This window comes from Chaetodon trifascialis, chromosome 23, assembly GCF_039877785.1.
Source record: "Chaetodon trifascialis isolate fChaTrf1 chromosome 23, fChaTrf1.hap1, whole genome shotgun sequence".
In the NCBI taxonomy this organism is placed as follows: domain Eukaryota; kingdom Metazoa; phylum Chordata; class Actinopteri; order Chaetodontiformes; family Chaetodontidae; genus Chaetodon; species Chaetodon trifascialis.
Genome location: NC_092078.1, coordinates 1,721,899 through 1,745,896, shown reverse-complemented (window position 1 = coordinate 1,745,896; position 23,998 = coordinate 1,721,899). Strand labels below are relative to the sequence as shown.

General features: G+C 42.5%; 2 protein-coding genes across 2 annotated transcripts; both read left to right on the top strand.

The window, feature by feature from the left end:
- Positions 1 to 462: 462 nt before the first annotated feature.
- Positions 463 to 14,806, top strand: LOC139351737 (uncharacterized). The gene is made up of 15 exons (XM_070993741.1): positions 463 to 508; positions 855 to 940; positions 2,629 to 2,737; positions 2,898 to 3,024; positions 3,997 to 4,237; positions 4,461 to 4,617; positions 4,795 to 4,885; positions 5,208 to 5,270; positions 5,518 to 5,720; positions 6,032 to 6,163; positions 6,570 to 6,757; positions 7,034 to 7,185; positions 7,264 to 7,500; positions 7,632 to 7,788; positions 14,633 to 14,806. Exons 1-15 carry the CDS (start codon positions 463 to 465, stop codon positions 14,804 to 14,806), a joined length of 2,163 nt encoding a protein of 720 aa, XP_070849842.1.
- Positions 14,807 to 20,902: 6,096 nt separating this feature from the next.
- On the top strand, positions 20,903 to 23,998 carry LOC139351736 (uncharacterized). Its single transcript, XM_070993740.1, has 7 exons — positions 20,903 to 21,000; positions 21,103 to 21,165; positions 21,526 to 21,789; positions 22,019 to 22,402; positions 22,865 to 22,940; positions 23,572 to 23,655; positions 23,971 to 23,998. The coding sequence occupies exons 1-7, from the start codon at positions 20,970 to 20,972 to the stop codon at positions 23,996 to 23,998; spliced, it is 930 nt and encodes a 309-aa protein (XP_070849841.1). The 5' UTR covers positions 20,903 to 20,969.

Here is a 23,998-nt window from a genome sequence, read left to right as displayed (position 1 = left end):
GAGACCTTCATCTTCCTCATCCACCATCAAACCTCCAGAGGGTAAGACAACCTGCACACTCCTCGTCTGTCTCGTCTTCTCTATTGTTGAACTGTGGGAACCTGCTCAAAGCTTTTCACACTTTTTTGACATTTTAGAGACCAAACAATTCATTGAGAACACAGATTGCAGATTAATTGATGATGAAAAAATTGTTCGTTGCAGCCTCGAGGATGAGATCAGATGTGATGTCATTGTTCTGCTGCAAAAGCTGAGCAGCTGTTTAAAATAAAGTCTTTCACAGCGACTGAATACTGCAGCATTTAGACCAATCACAGACAGACAGGGTTTGTCCGGTCAGGGAAAAACCTGGAGAAGTCATGGAAGTGTCATGGAAATCCACTTTTGTACAGCAGGAATCCTGTTCAAGATGTCCATCTGCGTGTCTTCCAGCTCTCTGCCAGCTGATTGGCCTCCTCCATCATGCTCCGCCTCCTGCTCTTCCTGTCTGCTCTCATTGGGCTGGCAGGTAAGCAACGCACTCGTGTTGAAACTCCACCCACAAGACGAGTTGAGGGAGTTCAGTAGAAGCAACATGAAAGAAGAGCAAACGATCTGAGAACGAAGAGCAGAATGACTTTAAGTCCGTCAGTAACTGTAAGAGCTGATCATCTGCCAGATGTGCAGAAATGTTGCTGACATCTTTGTTTCTAAGAAGAAGCAGGAACTGATGAGGAGATAAGAAGAGTTTTGATTGACTGATAAACAAACAAACGCTGTTTTATTCCTTCATGAAGTCGACATTTGAATCCTTCTCTGCTGTCCAACCAGCTCACAGACAGTTCTGACCTCTCATGTGTCTCCATCGTCTTCAGGTGCTGAGCAGTTCAGTGGTTCTTCAGTGGTCAACATCAGCGATTGTCCCTTCACGTTTTATGGAAAGCAGTACGAAGAACTCTATGTGAGTAGGATGAAGCCTGATGCTTGAGAATATCTTTGTTTGCTTTTCATTTTGTGTTGAATTGGACAGATTGTGCCTGTATGAGTCAGATTTAGTCCTCTGAAGGTTTATTCTGTTAACAGACTAAATGTTGTTTGCTCCATTGATCCATCAGTCAGATCAATGATGAAAACTGTCGTCCTCACATTGTTTCTTTTCATCTTCTGAATGTCTTTCATTTGAGAGCGAACTGAATGAAACCTCTGCAACTCTCTGAGTCATAGTTCACTTTTGTACAAAAGTTATTGTTGGTATTTAACTTGTTGTCTCTTTGATTTTCACAGGTGAGCTATGAGAATGGCATGTTAGTCATCTGTTTCGACGACTATTACAACGTTTCTCAGCCTGCACAGGACTGTATTCTGGGGCTTCCAGCCGACAGAGAGAGTGCTGATATTTATACAACTCATCAGAATAAATATGAACATCTTTACCGTGGAGTAGCACCAACCATGTTGAATGACTTTGAATGTGAAGCATATATTGCTAAGTACAGTGATGTTACCGTGAGTGTTCCTCAGTGTCATGAGTAAATACATTTGACCAGTGTTAATGTTCACTCAACACACGGAAATGTCTTAACAGTGTCTGTATCTCCTCTGTTGACTCTTTACAGAGTGATTTCAGTCTAGCTAGCTTTGGGACACAAGCAGTGCTGTATTTCTTCTATCCGGACACTGGTTCATTCGTGAGTATATGAAATACATACATACCTGCATACATATCAATATACTGACAGAACAATGTAAGGCTGCAGATGATTGATAAACAGTAACAGACTGTGTAGTTTTATGTGTGTGTGATGTTTGTTGGCATAAAGAACTGAATTACTTGTTGTGTGTAGGATTTTGGGGGATCCTCTGGCAGAAATGTCACAATAATCATCATCGTGTTTCCATCAGTGTATAATCACGTGAAAACATCAACAGATGTGTTCTTGTTATCTTAGAATGAGCTCTTTATATCTCCAGAAGGAGCAGGTCCTCCTCCACGGAGTCCACCATGTTTCTACAGTAGCCCAGAACGGTCAAACCAAACACTGAGTCTGGAGACGGACTTTGACGTTTTTCACATTTCTCAGGGCAGTCGTAGGGGAGGGTGAGACAAGGGGTGTTCACCTTTAAAGGTGCTGTGCGAGGGATCAGACCATTTCTGACTCTGGCGACTCCTGGTGGTGGTATCGGGAAACACTTTGTCTGACAGCAGTGAAACTCCGTTCTGCCCCCTCCACCCTCCCAAACTGACCCAGTGACGCTGACAGGAGTGGACTGAAGGCAACACAGAGACTGCACCACTTTCCATCAAGACTGTCTTATTTCCCCAAAAAACACGACAGCAGAATCATTTCCAAGATGCTCCAATCACATTCGACATGTGGAGCGTCCTGTAACCATGAAATCATAACATCCCCCATTTATTCAGCCAGAGACATTTGTCGATTGTCGTCTCCTGTCTGTCTCTCTCCTCATTTCCTGTCACTTTTCTACTGTTGGCTGTCTTAAGACAAACATTGTCCCCAAAAACTGGACAAAACGTTCAATTTAACAAGTGGACGAAGACATTTTTCCACAGAGTTTGGTCTGTTTTTATGTTGTATGAATTCAGTCTTCTCTGTGACAGTAACACTGGTTGTGTTTGTTGCTGTGTAGGAGTTTGAAACTTTGGTCAGTGGATCCACAGTCGATACGTTCAACTTCACAAGTGGGACTGACACAAAAATACGTGCCGGTGCTGACATCAGTGCATGCAGACACTCAGGTTGGCAAATTCACTGATTACAAATTATCCTCAGAGTCTGTAACAACTAAATTGTAATATTTTAATACTCCTGTTTTTGTTTTGCTTTGGGTCACAGTTTGGAAACTTGTCAGTGAACTTTGATTTTTTAACCTGATACAAACATTTCTTCACCTTTCAGGTGTTGTGCATAAACCTGGAACAAACGCCTCTGAACCAGAGATCTGCTACAGTCAAATCTGTGATGACACTGCAGTCCTCATTATCACTGAGTGTGGCCCTCTGGATTATTGTCAGGATAACAGTATGTAAGTATATGTCCTACATATTTAGAAGAAAGAGCTGTGATGATATGAGACGAGGACTTCTTAAAGCTTCATTTACTCAGGGAAGTTTCACTGAGGGCATCGCTCGCCTTTGCAGGTTCACCAGTAGAAAGCTTTTCATGTGAAGCAGCAGCAGCAGCAGGAAATGTTGGGTTTTCATCAGCAGTAACTCAACAGAGCTCAAACACTGCTCTCATAGGAGCAAAGAGATGAGGAAACAGTGAGGCTGATATCTGTGAGACAAAAAGCAAGAACAGGAATGTGGAAGTGAACCAAAACTCCAAAAACACAGAGATTCAGTTTCTGAGAGCTGGAACTGACAGACTTTGCAAATCAGTGTCTTCTCTCTGGTGTCCAGCAAAGTCCACACATCCGTTTAGTGAGAGACCAGGATTTGGTTTGAAGGAGGAGACTGTCACAGTTCGGCTCCGGTCGGCCTTGTTTCCAAGCTGGACCACAACAGCCAGAGTCAGAGCAGTTATCGTCCACTGTGGGGCTGCAGTCGAAACTCTGCAGGTGATACAGAGCCCACGGCAAAACGCTGCCTGACCCCTAGTCAGTTTAAAAGCAACTGAAACTTTATCTGGATCAGGACCAGGTTTGAACACAGCACAGTTTTCCTAAACTGTGATGTGGTTACTGAAATCAAATGTCCAGTGTGTTACTAGAGAACTTTCCATAACAGCAGTGAGACATTTCTCTGGAACTGAACCAAATGTTGATTTTACTGCCGAGTCCTTCAAGTCACTGCTGTTGGCTGATGTGAGCCAGGCCTGTGAAAACATGACAATCAAATATTACGTAGATAAATGTCTCAATGACGACATGAACATGAACACATGAAGACTTAACTCCTGCAGATTGTTTGTTTGAGGGCCCCCTGGTGGTTGTGGCCCTCGGCAGCAGCTCCTGCTGATGATGTTTGTTGTTTCTGTCCTTCTGTGCCTCCATCAGCTGCATTCTTGACCCCATCTGCACTGTGAGTGGCCCCGCTGTCATCGACTTTTACGGTCATCTTCACGATGTCCAGGATCGGTGTGCATACACTCTGCTGTCGGGTTCGACAGTCTCTGGCCTCACTGTGGTGGGGTATTTCCGGGAACGCCGTCGTAGAGATGTGAGCTTTTTGGACAGTGTGACACTGCAACTGGACGGAGACGATGATGTTCACCTGGAACAAGGGGGGATAGTTAAGGTAAGCTTCCTACAGCCACCGTCATGTCAGTGTGGACTTTGATCCCAAATCCTCGTCTCATCCTCTGCTGTGTCAGCTCTCATCTTTCTTCTTGGTGACATGAGAAGCAGTTATTTTAATGCTGGTGAACTCGGTGGTTGCTGCAGTGAAAACAGCCTGTTTGTGTGTGTTTGTGATGATTGAACCTGTGTTTCCTCCACTTTGTCTCTCTGCTGTGATGCAGCTGGGAAACACAACGCAGACCATCAACGGCTCGACTGTGCTGTCAAACGGTGTGGAGGTCTCTGAGGACCAAACTGGAGTCACTGCTGTGAAGACAATCGGCAGCAACACTGTTTCTGTCTTCTTTGATGGCAACACCGCACAGATCTTCCTTAAAGGTACAGAAAGTAAAATCCGAGCACTCACCACACGGGATACAACAACCAACTGTGGTGCCCAGCACTCGTTTGGGGCATGAGGAATGTGAACTAAGCTGTATTTTGGTGAGTTGCCATGTTCATCCAGTTTGAACGTTGATGCTGATCGGACCCATATTCTGTCTTTCACTTGTCCAGGACCTGGTGGACAAGTTCCACAAGTTGATGGTTTGTGTGCCAACTCCACGTCTGTGAGTGATCAGAGGATTCCTGACAACAGTACCCTCGAGTAAGACGTTGATCACAGTGTTTCAGTGGACGTTGTACTTTGTTTTTGAAATTCAGTCCCCTAACACACCTTCACTTGTCTGGAATGTCAGTTTTTATGTTTTGCTCGATTCTGTTGATCTCACAACAATGACCATTTCCACAACTTGAATTTTAAATTATCTGGACACATCTTGAAAAAGATGAAGGTTCCTTTGACTTGTGGACTGAAGCAAAGACACAAAGCTCATGTGTGTCTGTAACACTCAGAAAGTGTGTTTGTGTGTATCTGAACAGTGAGAGCAGGTATCAGTCCTGACTTTGTGTTGTGTGTCGCCCCCTAGCTGTGAGGTGCTGTACAATGACCCTGCTGACAGTTCGATCAACTGCACCGAGATGACTGAACAGTAAGCAGATGAAACAAACTCTCTGTGTTATAATTTCATGTGTGTGCTAAATGTCATGTTACATCACATGTTTAATGTCATTTGGGGAACAGAATTGATCAAATTTTGTGTGAACAGAAATCTGCGTGACATGAAGCTTCAGCAGCTGTTCCATGTTTAGGTTTATTCCCAGTAACAAAAGGTAACACAGCACTGATTGGACGTCATCCTTCATCTCTCTTTCTGTCTCTTCACATCTGTGGAACAGCTGTAATCTCCTGAATGACACGTCCTTCACCACCTGTCACAACCACATCGATCCAGCCCCCTACATAGACGCCTGCATGGACACTTTGTGCAAATACCCTGCTGTGGACGGTCTCGACTGTCAGTTCCTGGATGCCTACGCCAGAGACTGCAGCCTGCGCATCAACGACACAGTGGACAGCTGGAGGTCAATGGCCGGCTGCTGTAAGACTTCTCTCGCTTCAGATCAATTTATCAATGCAGCAAAAACATGAACATTAACAGTTAAATATGATTGAATTCTGTCTGAATTTACATTTAAACAGAAGAAAAAAATGTTTTGACTGACTTTTTTGAGTTAAACTTCACAGTGATTTTTTTCTATGGAACAATGCTGGAGATCGACGGCAAACCAAGTGAACTCAACAAAATTCTTGAAAGAAAACAGTCTTTTTTTTTTTTTTTGCAGTGTTATGACAACACTATTTTTTGTCAATGTTATTCTTTACATGTGTCCCTCTCTGTCTGTCTTTCAGCCCCCCCTCAGCCCCTCTGTCAGGGAAGGATCTGCAGTGATCATGAGTTCTGTGCAGAGACGCTCAGCGGTGAAATCGGCTGCTTCTGTCGGGCCGTTTTTGCCTTCCCGTACAAATCCAATGACACTTTGGGTACGACAGCTGCGACACGACAACATGACTGACTCGTGCAGAGTCCTGATCCTCAGAGGGTGGAGGGTTTTCTCACAGGGACACTTGTTTCACACAGCTGAGCTGTTGTGGAGCTGATGATAACTGACCTTCAGCACTCACTTTGACTGAATGTTTGTTATCAGGAGCACAGATGAGACTTCATTAACTCAGCTCTTCTTTCACCCTCGTGTCTTTTTCACTCTGATGGTATCAAACCACAAAAACTGGTAGTTTGCTTCTGAATGAAAGAACAGACAAAGGTCACCAAAGCAGGATTGAATGCTTTGACTTGTTTTTGTCCCTCATGGTGTAAGTGTCTGTCCTGTCTGTCCTCTCTGACATGGTCTTGTATTCGTCTCCCTCGTCTGTCCTGCTGGACGTTCAGGTGACCCGACGGTCTGCGAGGAGAACTCAGCTTCATTTACTCTGGTCGGGTGTCTCCTGGAGGAGAAAGGCATCGACTACACAACCTTACACCTCAATGACCAGAACTGCACAGGTCAGATGGATGAGGAGGACCACATGGTGACCTTCAGCTTCAACAGCAGCGACCCTTGTGGGACGGAGGTCACGGTGCGTTCTCCATCACGTCTTTACTCTCAACCAGCAGCCAAATGTCTTCTAGCACTCTGCTGAGCTTCTCCTGCTCTCCTCTACTTTGGGATCTTTCTGTGGGTTGGGCTTCAGCTCTGACCTCCTTGGTTTCTAGAGATGATGGTCATCTATGAAGCTTATTCTAGCCAGTCAACACCTCACAAATGTCACATTTTAAGGCTGAATGTAAAGAGTTGTGTTGAATTTGTGAGGAACTTGTGCCGTAACAACGCCTGAATCTCCATCACCCTGCAGTCCAACAACAGCCTGCTGATCTACATGAACACCATCACAGCCCTGAACAGCCCCTCTGACAACATCACTCGCCAGGACCAATTCTACATCGACTTCTCCTGCTTCTATGCTCAGCCAGATGTCAACACTATGACCTTCAGAGTCAAAGACAGGTGAGTGGAGGCTGTTATCTCTGTGTTGTGAAGAGGTTTGTGAGTACAAGACAGCTGAAGTGTGTTTGTTCTCTGCAGCTCTGTGATCCAGAAGATCATATCTGGAACTTGGAATTACACTCTGACCATGAAAGCCTACACCGACGCCAGACATACAGAAGCTGTGGACTCCAACACTGAAGTCCAGCTGAACCAGAAGATCTGGGTGGTGCTGGAGACTGATGGGCTGGATGACGGTCTGGTCGCCGTGGTGACGGACTCCTGCTGGGCAACAAACCAGGCTGGGATTCTGAGATACAACCTGATCAAAGATGGGTGAGATGAACACAGAGGTGGTAGCTGCTCGCTGCTGTTCAAATGAATCAGAAGCAGGGACTCGTTAATAAGTGTGTTAATGAAAACAAAGTGTGCTCTGATGTGAAGAGTGTTTAACTGTTTGTGAGCAGCTGTGCGACCGACCAGACGGTGGATGTGGAGGAAAACGGAGAGGGAACGTCCAGCCGCTTCTCCTTCAACATGTTCCAGTTCTCCAGGAGCTCTTCTGACATCTCTGTGCACTGCAACGTCAACCTGTGTGCCAACCTCAACCAGACCTGCGTCCCGGTACGCCCCCCAAACACACACACACACACACACACACACACACACACACACACACACACACACACTGATGAAACCGGCTGCTCATCAGTGGAAAACAGGACCGAACCCGAAGCCCCACAAATCTTTATGAAAAGCAGTTCCAGATGTGTCAGACTGCTGCTGAGCTTCCATCACCTTCACCAAAGACTTTCTTTCATGTCTTTGTTCACTCCTCTGGTCCTGATCTGTTTGACATGACCTGCATCACTCTTGAACACTGTGCAGCTGAAAATACATTTAGATCATCCAGAAACAGTTGATGGCATTTTGCCTCCAGGTGGCACTGCAGCAACATGGTTTAGTCCTTGTATGAAGTGCAAATATTCCCAGATTTAGAAATCAGATTGGAGGCCTTTAACTGTGTGTATTTATATTTACTTTACATCAGATTTTTATATATTTTCTCTTAGTACAATAACAAATGTAAAGGCTGGATGAAGGAGCGCTTTCTTCTCATTGTTCAAGTTTTTATTCAACATTAAACATCAAATTGAAGGACACAGAAGGTGAGATGCTGCCATCATCCATGAGCAACAGTCCAGCATGAATGGACCAGTGTTGGTCTTCTGAAGTCTGCACTTCATGTCTCTCTGTCTTTAACTTCCAGGATTGTAGTGGAGGTCTTCGGAGACGCAGATCTGCTGGGTCCATATATTTGGACGAAGCCCCGGCCTTGATCACCATGACCTGGACTAATTAGGTAAGACACGACTGTGCTGCTGACTGCTGACATCAGAGCAATATGCACTGATTTATGAATGCATGAGTGAGTCTTTCAGTGTCTGTTGAGGACAGCTGCTTCAGGCTGTGAAAGTGTGTCAGAAGTTTCTCCATCAGTTGATGAAACCCTGCAGCCACCTGAAGGTAGCAGGACACACATGATGAATGATCTGCAGCCAGAGTGCTGTGCCAGTACTTCAGTGCCAAAGCCCGTATAGGTCGTCAGTGCACTTGGCTGAAATGAAACTGTGTTTAGCTTCATTCCCTGAAATCAATCCCAGCCTGCTACAGAACAACCACAAACACTTTTACACACATCAGACTGGTGGTTATACCTCAGCATTCTGCCTGTTAGTGTGGGAGACATGGGATTACTGGAGCTCATGACTGAATGGAAGAGGAAGGAAGAACCATGACACGAGTGATGTTTGATGACCTGATGTTGACGGTAAAAAGTGAGTGTGACAGGGAGGACAGGGAGGTTTTCCTGCTCAGCTTTCAGACTCATCACAAACAACAGAATGAAGAGAGTTGAAGAGTCACACCTGTTGGTTTCAGTCAGGATGCAGGTTTGCAGAAAAGACATCACTCACAGTTTGGTCCGGTTGTCTTCTCAGGTTGTCTCCACGGTGACTCGGACTGACTGACAGGCTGTCGACCTTCATCATGATTCCTGAACGTTACTTGGTCCTAATGCAGAGCCTGATTGTGTGAAAGGATTAGCTCACTTGTCGCTGCTGTGAAGCCATGCTAGCTCACACTGATGAGGAGACACTGCTGATTGGATCCTTTAAAAGTCAATCTTCCATCAGAGCAGAGCATGTTAGCGTGACTCATTTCTCCATAACAAACCTGAGCTAATCTTTGATGGAGCGTCTCTGAGCAGAATGTGTCGCTGTGTCTTCCTCACTGCTTTACACACTGTAGACACAGCATCTTTTTATCTACTGGAACATGAAACTCTATAAAAACATAATCACAAACTATATGGTGAAGGAAAGTGTGTGTAGGGAAGTTTGGGATCAACAACATATGTATCATCACGTTATTCATTCTATAGTAAATCAACACTTCTATCAATAACAATAATCAGATGTTATTCAGAACTACCAATGATTCTTAATGATTAAGTGTTGTCTGCATATTCGAGTGTGCGAGAGGAACAAAAGGAGAGTTTTGGAGCAGTTCTCTTGAAGACACTTGTTAGAAAAGAGGCAGCCACGTGGACAGCACAGTATAAGTTTACAATCCTAATAAATCCTAATCATATTTACCTTTTCATGCTTTTCTGGAGACAGCAGTTTCTGTCAGCTTGTGCCTGTAACATGATATCAGTTCATCACATCAGCTCACTTTGATCCATGGCTGAAACAGAAGCTTTGCCACAACAAGCTTTAGAAGTGATCTCTGAGGAAAACAGTGAATTCAGTGCAAACGCAGCATCGACACACTGATGATTTACAGATTCCAGGTCAGTCAGAACTGATCTGTGTAGCCTCACTGTACCAACAATGTCAACACAAGACTGGATCCTGCTGTCGTTCTCAAAGACATTCACAGGTTTTCTAATTCAAGCTGCGACTCAGGACACCAACTACAACTAAATCTGACATGTTTTTAATAATGACGAAACTTTAGTGACATTTTTATCGCTTGTAAACTTTGCTGGAAAAACTTTATTTTGAACCATAAACACAAAACGGCTTCTTTTATGACTCAACATGATGTGATTTAACTAGTCAACAAGATAATATCCAGAACTGTGGCCTTCATGATACTGAGACATGAGTTATGCTGTTTCATTTTTATTATATTACTATTGTTAGCAAACCAAAAAAATCAATAAAATGAGTATGTGGGAAAATCAAAACTATGTGTTGGGTTGATTCATCTTCTTCTTAGTTCATACTGTTTAGAATGGCTAGATGACTCACCCGCGCTGCTGGCGAATGGAGTCGAACGTCTGCTCTGGCGGCCATCTTGCCACAGGCACCTCGTTCACTCATAACATTGTGTTGTCATGGTACGTGTACTTTTTAACCATAACTTGCTCAATTTTCTACTGATTTTCAAACAGTTTTGTTTCATATAAACATCAGAGATGTAGTTATGACACTGCATACTTATGAACAATTATAACCATGGGCTTTCATATGAAAATAACATTAAACACATAGGTGCAATGAATATACACACGCACAAAGTATTTATGTTAAATCAATATTTATATAGGCTACTAAAACTCAGCGTACAAAATGGCAACATGAGAGATTTGATAAAACATAATTAAAATTATTAAAATAATTAAAATTATCCAATTTAAGATTTCATTATACACATCCACAGGGCATAGCAGAGAGATAGAGAGAGAACTTCAAACGAACACAAACACCCTTCAGCCTAAATCTACAGTACATCTACACCTAAGTAAAAAAAAGTACAAGCTCCTGTGAAACAAAATTAACAAAAAAAAAAAAAAAAAGACCCAAAAAACCCATAGCTTGGCTAATACCCTTTGAAAAGGATGGTTTTGTTGAGCTATTGGCGCATGTTGTTACTCTGTAAGCTAAGTGTAGTCATTTTGGCGATGTGGTGCAGCCTTAGCTCAAAAAACAGGGACATAACTAATGTCAACAGTGTATGGTGGTGACTTGCCATACTGTGTAGGGATTGACCAATTATCGGCCTGGCTGATAATATCAGCCGATATTCGGCATTTCTTCGATAAATGGCATCGGCCCTTTTTTCGGTAATATAATTAATTAATGTATTTTAAAACGCGCTCCTTTGGCTCGGATGCAGCTCTCTGCCTGAATTCACCACTCTTGGCTGTGTAACAATGTCCCGCCCACAGCCCTCACTGATTGGCTACATGGCACAAGTGAGTTAGTGACAGCCAATCAACACTGAAGCCTCTACATGCAGCGCCACAGACAAGGAGACAGCAGACGACTGCTCCGGTGATCCAGCAGAGACAAGGCAACAGAGTCAGTCGAAGTTGCAATAAAAACCCTCTATGATGAAGTTTTAAAAACACCACAACTTTATGATTAATTTCAGTGATAACATGCAAGCCCAGAGTTGACATTTCACTGACCTACTTTTCTAATCACATCAAGCATACGACTTTGCAAGATAAATAGTGTCACGCACAAAAAAAAAGACGTAACCAAGTGAACATGACCTGAAGCTCCTTACTTAACAATAATAAAAAAAAAGGACAAGGTAGGTAGACTATAGCAAAACCTGCTGAATTCCGTTTGACTCTGGAGATGAAACTGTTCACAACTTCAACATGATGACCCACCGCTACGGTATATCTGCCGCAACCGCTTTATAGCTGTGGTCAGACACACAGTAATGATATGGGCCCTTTCGGTTACCGTTACTTTGTGGGAATAATAAATCTCATAACGTGTCTCAGCCCGTGGGGCGGCTCCTGGTTTATCAATAAAGGTGATTACAGCCTATAAGTTGAACAGTACTGCACGCTTGTCCTTATTTGTTTACAATCGCCAGCAACGTAACTACTGGGGCTCTATTTTCGACTCCGCCGCCGGCGCGGCGCAGGCACGACGCAAAGTCAGGTCCGCTTCGCTGATGGAGCGTGGCGGTGCAGACTTTGATGTTTTCGTGCACTGCGCTGCCAGTGCATCTCCTCCTCATCATCTCAGTCCCACCCAGCGGTGCAACTCGGAAGGAGGGAGGGGAGAAGGTGTGGAGTGGGTTTGACACAGCTGAGTCAAACCTTCACCAATCACAGCAGCTCCTCGCCTCACCTTTAAAAACGCCGCTGGTGAGGCGCATGGCGCAAGTTTCGAGGATGACTGAGCCTGCGCAGGAAAGTGTCTGGTGCCCAAACTTCTCCCAGGAGGAGACTGACGTCACTCATGTCTGAATATGAGGTCCTCAGATGGTAAATCCTCGGCCTCCTGCTCGTATTTGGAATGAAATGACGTGGGTAATAGAGGACAACGATCATCACTTACGTTTTTTCCGTGTGTCTGTCTCTCTGTCTCTCAGTGCTCTGAGATAGATGCAGTATATCTCCTCTGTAGGATGTCACGGCTGTTTCTGGTTGGCACAGCGACGTTAATTGACTAGTTCACATCCCTGTTTCACCTGTGTACATTCGGTCAGGGTGAGTGACCATTACGCGTGCCGAACGCGCTTGCGATGCGGTCAGATGAGATACTGATGAAAATATATAAATTTCAAGATTCAAGATTCAAGAAGCTTTATTTATCCCGAGGGAAATTGCTGTGCAGCAGTTGCGATACAAAGTGGAGAAGTAGTACGAGTAAGAGGATAGATAAAACACACAACTAAATGCAACAAAGTGCAAGGCACAATTAGAATAATATAGCATGAACAAGGTGAAGAATAACGGAGTAACTAAACACACTAAATGCAACAAAAGACAGTTAATGTAGGTATATATAATATACAACAATACGCACTGTGGCGGTAGTTGCATGAATTGAAATATAAACTGAAATATGAAAATTGAATATAAATGAAATATAACAACAACATGTAGCAGCGTAACCACAGTAGAATAAAATTAAGTGATGAAGTGATGTGATGAGCATTATTTAGGTCTGACTGTATGTGCTGACTCAGACAGTTGCATTGAATCGTGGCTGTTGCTAATTATTGATCTCAGTGAAATGCCAGACACTGTGGAACCTGACTGTGAGGTGTTGGTGACTTGAGCGCACGACTCCGCCGGTTTACGAAAATCCACTTGCCCAGCAGCACGCCGCTGTCACTGTCGAGATTATTCTCAGTGTGTTTTATTTTCAATGAGTAAATTTACCGTCGTGTCTACAACTCACGTGTGTAATGAAACGCTTTTCCAAGCTTGAAGATATGAAAACTATGGTGCTGGCATCTCTCCTGCTACTGAATTGGGAGAACGAACTCAGACCCAAATTTCAGAACAGTTCAGTTCAGTTTATTTTGTTGATGTTTCAAAAATTCAGGGAGGGCTATTTTTTTTATTTATTTATTCATTCATTCATTTATTCATTTGAATGAGTTTTAAGAAATGTTGCTGGAAGGCCCCTGCACTTTTTGTTTTAAATATAATTAAACTTAAAGGCATTTCAATTAAGATTTTGTGTTCTTGATCTTTTTTCCAGTGTACACAAAACAAACAAACAGTATACTGTACTCATTCTAATCCCAGGTGTGTTACTCTAAATTTTGACACCAAAATTTTTATTTTTGCTGCAAACAAATATCGGTTCTAAATATCGGCTATCGGTTTTGCGTGATTATTAATAATTTGTATCGGTCTCGGCCCTGAAAAATCCATATCGGTCGATCTCTAATACCGTGTGTTGCTGATGTGCTCTGACCCTATCCTCTTCTGTACAATGTATGCGACCTCTAGCAGTTTGATGGGCTGTGATCATCTGGCGAATGACCCACTCTGCTGCCCTGACGACCCTCACTGTGGCTTCTGATGGAATCACCAGACCTCCATTGTTTTTTAGAGTCAGCATGGTGGTAGCTCTGGTCCTTGATGGCAGATGCAGCGTCAGTGGCGTAGATGACGTAGGGTTGGTGGGTTTTGTAAACCCATGGGCCCTCTTGTGGTCAAACTTTTTTTTTTTTTCTTAAATGTAATGTCGCCGCGGTTGACCCACGCAGCTGCAGGTAGCTCAGAGTGTAACGTCAGACTGGGTCACCGCATTGTGTTGCATATAAGGGGGGATACGAGCGCCCCCTCCCAATTTGAACTGATCCATGCGTCTATTGATTGTGATTGGCTCAGCCGCTCAGACAGCGACCGTTATTTTTATGGAAAAAAAGAAAGAAAGAAAAACAAAAAGCAAGGTAGAGGTAAAGATGCTTAAAAGAAAGAAGCCACCAGAAGAAGAGATGTGTGGTGCAGATAAGCGGAGGGCAAAAAAGAAAAAAGTTAATTGAGGATGCAGCCAAATGCACAAAGCTGACAGATCTCTTCTGTCGTGGCGGGAGCAGCCAGGCCAGTGACGACATGGGTCCGAGCAGCAGCAGGTAAACAAGCACTGTCTGCTGTAACACTGCGCTATCAAGACCTCATACTTGAGACTAGGGTTGTCACAAGAACCGACACTACCGGTACTCTGAACGTGACCGAACCTGGATCCGCTCCAGCTGCTTGGTGTGGCCACAGCCACAGGTGAAGCCCATAAAGATGACGCGCCATGTGTCTTTCTCCGGTCAGTTGTCATGGGAACAAGACGCTCTGACGGTGGTGTGCATTTAGACCATAATACATCCATGGTTTGGAGCAGAGGCAAACAAATGTGTGAATATATAAAACGGAGCTGAAGAATGAAACAATAAGTCGCAGTTCAAGTTAAGTTCATTGCAAATGACCAGCACCGGGCGTATCCGAACCTTGAAAAATTATATAGGATCTATCTGACTGTTCCAATAAGCAGTGCACAGGCAGAGCTTTCGCCTTAAACTAATTAAATCATACCTGCGCTCAACGATGAGTGAGTCTCGTCTCTCAAACCTGGCATTACTTTTCATTGAGAGAGACCTTACTGAGAGGGCTAACTTTAACGATGTTGTTGAGACATTTGCTAGGATGAAGAAAAGAAAAATAAAGTTCTAGGCAAAGTCAAATCGTGGCAGAAATGCAAAGTTCTCAACTCATTTATTTTGTATTTTTTTAATAGCCCTTTTTGCTGTCATGCAGCTGCACTTTTATGTTAACCAATGTTTACTGAAGTTATTCTTAGATTTCTATGCCTGGTGGTGCAATGGCACCTTGAGTTGTTTATTGGAGCCAAGTTTTATTTTGTGTATTGTATTGGTTAAGTGTTGATATGCCCGTCACGGGAGTGTAATGGCACCTTAAGTTATTTTATTGTAATTTTATTTTGTGTATTTTTTTGTATCGGGATTGTGTTGGGAAAATGTTAGTTATGTGTTGTTATTTATGTTATGGTGGTCATGTATGTCATTTATTTATTCATTATTTTGCCTGTTTGTATAGGGTCTGGGGAAAAGGTGGGAATGGATTGCAATAAAACAAGGCAGCTATTTCAATTCTAATCACTGTCATGGTGTATTCCTGGCTTACTTATTCCTTACTTTTTTGGCTTTTTTCTGTCCTCTATTCGCGTGTGCAATGTCGGGCCCCTTTGACCTCAAAACCCATGTGGAATACAGCCTAGCTACGCCACTGTGCAGCGTCTGTCACCAGGATGGCATGGCAGACATCACAGGACAGCTTCTTCAGAGCCTGACACACAACAAATCCTGAAATCATGAAACACATTCAAAAAAGTCTTGGGTCAACAACAGTCTTGCAATACTATTATGTTATAGCCTCGCTATTCCTGTGTAACAGGACCTGTATTGTATACATCCACTAAGCAACTAATGATTATGCTAAATATAATCATGATATTGTCATATCTTACAGGTGAGAGGTGATCCCACGGGTTCTCGTTTTGAGACAATGGTGATTAGAGCATCCTTAGGCTGCACAAAAGTCTGGATCTTCACTGGTAGTGCTAAAGCCAGCAATTTCCTGTATCATAATGTAAGATGTTTTTAACAAACCAAACCGATTGGAAATCATGTGCAACTTAAGTTATATTGAAAAGAAAGAGCAATTCTGCCTCTCCCACTGATGTAAAATTGCTGGGTAAACTTTAATACTACAGTCATGTGAAAAAATTAGGACACTCCATTACATATTGTCATTCATTAAGAAATGTTCACATATCGATGTCTAATCTTGTTTTTATTCATCTCTGGCAAAGAAAGTAATCTAATTACAGGTAAACAACAAAAAAATAACACTGTTTTACTCATTAAGCAAATGACATCACCATAAATGCATATTTTAACTGAGGAAAAAGTTAGGACACCCTACCCCTTAATACCTAGTGTTTTTGGAGACTTACTTAAGCATCTTGTGGCCTGCTCTCGGGGTGAACTTGCTTGGACAGCCAGACCTGGGCATGTTGGCAGTTGTTTTGAATGTTCTCCACTTGTAAACTATTTTCCGGACAGTGGCTGATCTAAAAATCTTCTGAGATCTTTTTAAATCCCTTACCAGACTCATACGCTCAAACGCAAAACAATCTTCTTTCTGAAGGCCTCAGACAGGTCTTTTGATCTCACCATGGTGTTCACTCTCACGTCAACAGTAAGGAGCAGGGGCGTCACTAGGTTCTGAGGACAGGGGAGGCTTAGCCCCCTGGAGATGCACAGGATATGAATGAATGTAGTAGGCATTAGGAAATCCAAAAAATTCACAAATAACGAACAACAACCAGGATGTAACTTTCCCACTTTTGGACAGATTTAGTAGAGATACTCAATTGTTTTAGGCCACTGCTTCCTCATTTTCCCTCTGTTGGTCTGTCTGTTCTGCTTCTCTCTCAACTTGATGTTCCTCTGTCTCCTGATCCATCTCTGGATCCTCTTTTTCTCCCTCAGCATCTTCTTCTGCTGCCTGACCCTTCACGATACCATGAAACACAATGAATTGAATGAATAACTTATCAACATAGCTCATGACTTTTGCTCACAACAATCATTGGCTGCCAAATATTTTTATTACATTTTTGGCAACTAAAATGGTTGTGGTTTCCTGCCCTGAAATCCTATAGACTCACCTTTCCAGTAGATGTCGCTCCCCTCTCACTGTCTATACTTCTTTGCTCTGACTCCTACAATTTAATAGGGGTGGTGGAGTGATTATTCTTATTGTCGTTAATAATGTCTATCTATCTATCTATCTATCTATCTATCTATCTATCTATCTATCTATCTATGACTTACAAATGACTCCATTCTGTGAAATCCTTTAGACTCACCTTTCCAGTAGAGGTCTCTCCCCTCTTACGCTCTGTGCTCCACTGTGCTGCTGACTCCTACAGGTCAATTATATAATAATCATCATTATTGTTGTGCTCGTGATTTTGTGTTTATTCTGATTTTGCTTCCACTGACTTTCTCTCTCCCTCTCTGGTAGTGCGAGTGACGAGGGGCGGGGCGATCTCCTGGAGCGCTGTTTCTCCCGGCACACCTGCAGCTCGTTCTGCCTAATCATCTGGCTTCTTAAGCCACCCTCTGGTAGTCTCCAGTGCCGGATAATTCTTGCTGATCACCGCACGCTGAGCGCCTCCAGAATTTTCCTGCCTCTTGCCACGAGTTGCTAGTCTATCAGTTTCTCGAGTTCCAGTTTTTGCATATGCAGTCCTTTTCACCATCGGCTCATGAAATGTGAAACCCTTTATTTAACACTAAATAAAGAATTAAGGCCCCTCAAACTCAAATTTATGCTCATATGGTGAAAGATATCTCATTGTAAAGTAACTGTCTGGGGTAAGTTTGACTCTCGCACTGTCTTGAATATATATATATATATATATATATATGTATATATATATATATGTATACATATATATGTATATATATATATGTATACATATATATATATACATATATATATATATATATATATATATATATATATATATATATATATATATATATACATACATATATATATACATATATATATATATACATATATATATATATATATATATATATATATATATATATATAGAGGCTAACGGGCATACCTCTGGTTTTTTAAACCTTATAGTAATGTAAACAAAACCACACAAACGCTGAATCTCAGTTTAGAGTTTGTGTTAATATTTAAATACACAGGCAAACCCTTTAAAGTGAAAAATAAAAAATAAATAAAATACCCGGGGTTTGTTTAGTAATTAGTCTTAGTTTCTGAGTGCACTCTGTTTAAATTTGCTTTAGCAAGCTTGCATTTTTTTTGGATCGTTGGCGCGCCTGAAAGTTGGAGCTCATGCCGGACAACAGTACCTCCGTGTGGGGAAACAAAACGGCTCCTACCGCAGGGAAATCCTCCTCTGGTCTCTCGTCTGCAGCAGCAACAGCAGCGATGAGCAGCAGCCTCCACAGCCTCTCCAACCAGCAGGGAAAGTCGGTCCTCGGCCCTCGGCACACACAGCCACGACGTCCGCTGAAGCTCCTCAGCTCAGGCAGCCTCCTCCGACGTCCGTGCGGTGAAAGGAATGCGAGGAATATGGCGACGTCTCTCCCACGCGGCGGCGGCTAAGCTAACTCAGCTAGCTCTGTTTGCAGGAGAAAGCAGACACGCTCTCTCGACAACTCACAGTTCATAACTCTGTAATTTAAGAGCGTGTCGACTGGCGAACCGTTAACAGTCTAACTGAACAAAAATAAAAAAAGTATAAACACGGGGTAGTCTGTTCCCTCACTCTCTTGTCTGTCTCCATACTTTACGCCATCGTCCTCCTCCTTCTCCTCTCCGCTGCGCACTTTTTTTCTCCTACTTCCTCTCACACCCAGGTGAACCGGAAATAAAAACTTTACAGATCATTACTATTAAACATAACTTTTAACATTTTTAAAGTATCGAATCAGCAATGAAATACATTTTTAAAGGCACATATTTTAACTGTAAATTATCAATATATTTTAACCTCTTATTTATGTAAATTTGAATGTAACCATGACAACTGAATAGTAATCAGGCATCTCATCAATAACTCAAAATATCCACGCATATTAAATGACAGGAAAAAAATGTAACTGATATTTATCAGGCTATTACACATAGTATTACTTTTGTTGCACTTTGATTCAGGCTTTTTCCCTACTATAGCTGATTTTCTGTTGGAGTTTTAGTTGGTACTTTTCTAGTGAGTATTTCTGTTGAAACTTTGTTTTTTGCTGTCGTTCTTCTGAACTGATTTTTCGTTGTTACTTTGTGAATAAATTATTTCTTTTGACACTCTGCTCCTGGGTCCTGCTTCTCCATTGTCTGGCCGTAACAATTATATTATTAATATAGCCTATTACTGGCTAGCTAATTAGCATTTGCAGTGTTCCTTTATGGCTGGAATCTACCTCTTGGCCGCAAAACAACAGAGGTAAAAGACGTGAGCCGAGAACGCCAATACGTTTTTTTTCTTTCTTCATTTTATTTATTTATTTATTTATTTATTTATTTATTTATTTATTTATTTATTTAGTAAAACGGGAAATGCCTGGTTCGTGGTTCAATCTGCTGTTAACTGTGGGCTGGAGCTAACTAATTGCTACCAGCAGTGATGAATACTTAATTTTTTGAAAAACTTTCGTATCCATTCTTCTCCTGCTGCTGCTCTAGTCAATATTTGGCTCTGTGTGCTGCAAAGGTAGGTACACACGCTGCAACGCGCTGCAGGGAAAAGATGGACTGGATTCTCAGTGATTGTGGGCGTACTCTGTATGGCCAAGTGGAATGGACTGGGTAACGGTGCAGTGAAGGGGCGCTCCACCTTACACCATGAAATAAAGGGAAACGGACAGATTTATGATTATAAATTAATGACAGGTAATGTGAATATTTATTTTAACTCCTATTCTTGCCCTATTATATAAAATTTGTCAGAGATTTTTTTGTGTGTAAAAAAAAAAAAAATCTAATTATTTAGGGGGGCTTAAGAATATTTTAGCCTAATGACGCCACTGCTAAGAATGAACCCGAGCAGTCGTACAGATGTTTTAACACAGGTATGTCCAGGCGCTCATTTAGGCACATCTGAGCAGAGTACCGTTATCATCCAAGCATACGGAGAAACTCCTCTGTTGAAAACACTTTCAGCCTTTTTTCTGCTTGCTATTGTTCTTAGCTCTCATACCGGGCTTTTGAAGTTTGTGTGTAGTGGTGAAATCAGCAGATGCCGTACCTTTGACGTGCGCTATTTTCGTGTTTTCGTTACATGCGCACATAATTTCGTGTCAGTCTGGTATGCTACAAGTTAGGACTGGTGCTTGAGCGTGAGCATTGACCATCTGAACTGCGCGCATGTCTCTCGCTGCCCTGCAAAGTGATTTTTAATTAGTCACGGTAATACCGTGCTACAGCTTGTGCTATATGGCAAAACACTTGGATAGAGGGGGGGCTTCTTCCTGGCATCGAATTTGATCGGCTCGTTTGGAAGGGCAGGGTGCTTTCAGGGTGCTTTTGCAGAAAAATCCACCTTAACATGAATGTTACTTAAGGATTTGAATTGCAGGAACTTCAGAAGTTCACTGAATTTGGTAACTAATTTTAGTTGTAATTATTTCTTGCACACACAGTCCCCAGACAGGATTACCATGACTGAGTTGATTCCTCCGGTTCACCAGGTCAGTCAGTGTAGTAAGCATTATTGACTTTATTGTGATCAAACCAGTGAGATTTCCACTGCAGCAGCTCTGCCTCACATGGATATTTCTAGATCTGCGATTCAACCCTGCTGCTGCATCAACAGTCGAACTCATTCACAGGAAGAGGAGGTTCCTACCTGCATCACATCTTAGCTGTATTTCAGCCTGGTGCTGACAGTCAGCAGCCAGGCATCATGGACGTTACAGCTCTCTGCAGCAGACTGTGTGAGTATTGAGACTTTTGTTTTACTCATTGGTCCATTTAGCCAGCAGACAAATATCTGCACACTATGTTTGACAGACAGCTCTCTTCATTTGTCTCTCCAGTGATGGTCGTGTTGGTCCTGCTGGTCACACAAGCTGACTACAGTTACTCTGCTGGAAAGGCTGGTAAGTAGAAGAAAGCTAATTGGCTAATGTGCTAGCAATCAGTCAGTCAGTGCTGGGCCATGTGAGACTCTTGACAGTTATCGTCTGTACTGAACATTTTTCTCTGAACTGTTTGAGAGCAGCGCAAATTCCATGTGTGCACACCCCTGGTCAATAAAGTCGATTGTGATTCTGATCTGATCAAAAGTGTTTATGGACCAAGAGTAAATGATAGAGCAGACACTATAACCGCAGTCCTTTGAACACGAGCAGAGCCCCAGCCATGTTACTCTGCTGCTTGCTTGTCCTGTTTTTATACATGATGAATATTTCACTTGGACCTCGTCTTTAATTGAACTGCTTTCTGTCTCTGTGTCTCAGATGCAGCATTTCCTCGTGTTTCTCCAGACAGACTGCAGTTTTTTGAGTATGAGACCATCAGTATAAGCTGTGAAGAGTTGGGTGGTTCGACTGAATGGAGAGTGATGAGGAAACCCAACCAAATAAATCCAACAAACTCTTCTAACTGGAACTCTTCAGCACCATCATGCACCATTGGTCTTGCCTTTAAAAGACACAGTGGAGACTACTGGTGTGAAGACGCAGAGGGAGAAAGGAGCAGTGCTGTCAGCATCACTGTCACCAGTATGTTTAGCAAATCATGGAGAGATTTCAGTTTATTTGATGCAGTAATGCACTAAGCTCATCTTAGATTTTGGAAAATACAGGAACGGAGCTGTTATCACTATTCTGCACAAAGTTCCTCACGCTCTTAACCAAACCTTCAGTCGGCTTATTGCATGGCTGATGTTTTCTAATGAGCATATGTAGAAATAATGTTTGATATAACATATCTTTGTACCACATCGTTCAGATGGCCCCGTGATCCTGCAAGTGCCAGCCCGTCCTGTGGAGGAGGGATTCGATGTGATTCTTCACTGCAGAAACAAGAACAGTCAGTCAAAACACATTGCCGATATCTTCAAAGATGGTTTCCATCTCGGGACCCAGTATAAAAGCAATGTGACCATCCAGAATGTTTCCAAGTCTGATGAAGGACTCTACAAGTGCAGAATCTCTGGAGCTGGAGAATCACCGGAGAGCCGGCTGACTGTTTTCCGTCGAAGTGAAGTCGGCTCGGAAGAGACTCGTCCTTCACACAGTCGCTCCCCCGATCTCCTCTTCCTGCTGTGGATTGTTGGATTTGTGCCTCTGCTGCTGCTGGTGATGGGATTACGTCTCTATGGGAAACACAGAGGTAATCACTGGCTGAATAATCTTCACAGGCATTGTTTTCATGAGCCAATGAAGCTCTGAATTTACTGCCCACACTGAGGTCTGAAGGGTGAGCAGCGTATGAAGAACAGCATCTCGACTTGGCACCAGAGTCCATATATGTGATGGAAAGTTTAAAATTGTCCATTTAACACAAACACACTGAACAATTTCGAGTTATCTCCAGCGGTGTTTGTTACTTCTGCAGCATTTATTTTTTTCTCGCACATTTCGCTGCTCTTTCATTTTGTGTGTAATCTTTAAGAACGAGCACTTCACAACCTGGATGCACAAAAAAGGCACAATACAGAAGAAGCTGCAACACAATGAATAATTGAAGAATTATAATTAAATATTTTAATAGCTGAATATATCTATAATATCATAATATTATTATTGAATATTTTGTGAAGTAGAGGAAAAAGGTCATTTGTTTCTGAAACAGGACCAGACGTGTCCAGAGCAGGTACCAAACCACGTCTGCCAGACCAGAGTGGCATGTATTCTTCAGTCTACTACAGGTTAGACTGATCCAGAATCTCTTTCCTCGAACATTACAGTTTATATATTACACAACGTTTACATAAGACCCAATTCCAAAAAGAAGTGCTGCACTAGAAAAGGCCTACAGTGAGTTCAGTGAGATCGGGGAAATATAGTCAAAGTGGGTTATTGGGAGGCTTAAAGGACGAACATTTAACATGTTTTCTCACAGACAGTGACACAGCAGGCATTCCAGTTTTACTTTACTTCCTGCGTTTAGCGCCCACCAGTCTTCTTAAACCCTGTGTGTTTTACAGGCCACTGACTCCAGGGACTGAGGGACTGAGGAGATGGAGGCAAACTGTTAGCGAGTGATGTTAGAAACTCACTTATTATCTTTAATTTTTGAATGTGAATATGCAATAAGGTGTAATTTAGTTTGCTTTTAAGCTCATTGCAAAGCACGCTTGGTTTTCTGTGCATTATCAATACTGCATTTTTAATCAGGAATTTGGTAGTGATGTAAATTTCCCAAACTTTTTAAGCTCTTCATGGCCCATAAAATCATACAGCCACTATTAGTCGAGCATCGACTGAAAAAAGTTGTGGCCAAAGTTTACAACATAGGTGTGACAGTTACCTGCCTCATCCATGATGTTCTTCCTGAAGGTGCACCATCTGCTGTGAAGATGCTCGTCCACTCATCCAGGTCATGGAGCTTCTGGGTGCTTTCCAGAGGCAACTGGACTTGAGGTTCTGTCATTGATTCCAGTTCCTTAAATGTGAATATTTTCTGGTTTCTTCACTCATTGAGGACAAAATTTGATGACATCATCTCCAACTATTGGAATCGCTTCACCATTTTCGTTGAATAGACCAAACAGCTGGAGAAAATAATCAAGAGTTGAAATAACTAATACTTAATGCATTGAAAATGAATGTATGTTTCCATCCACTACTGTTTGTGTGTGTGCAGATAAACATCAGGTGGAGTTAATTCTCCACTCTTCCAGTTTTCTCATGGGCCCCATGTGCCCTTTGTCCTCATGTCTCACTCTACCCCTTTAGGTGCTGCCAAACGAGTATTAATACATAA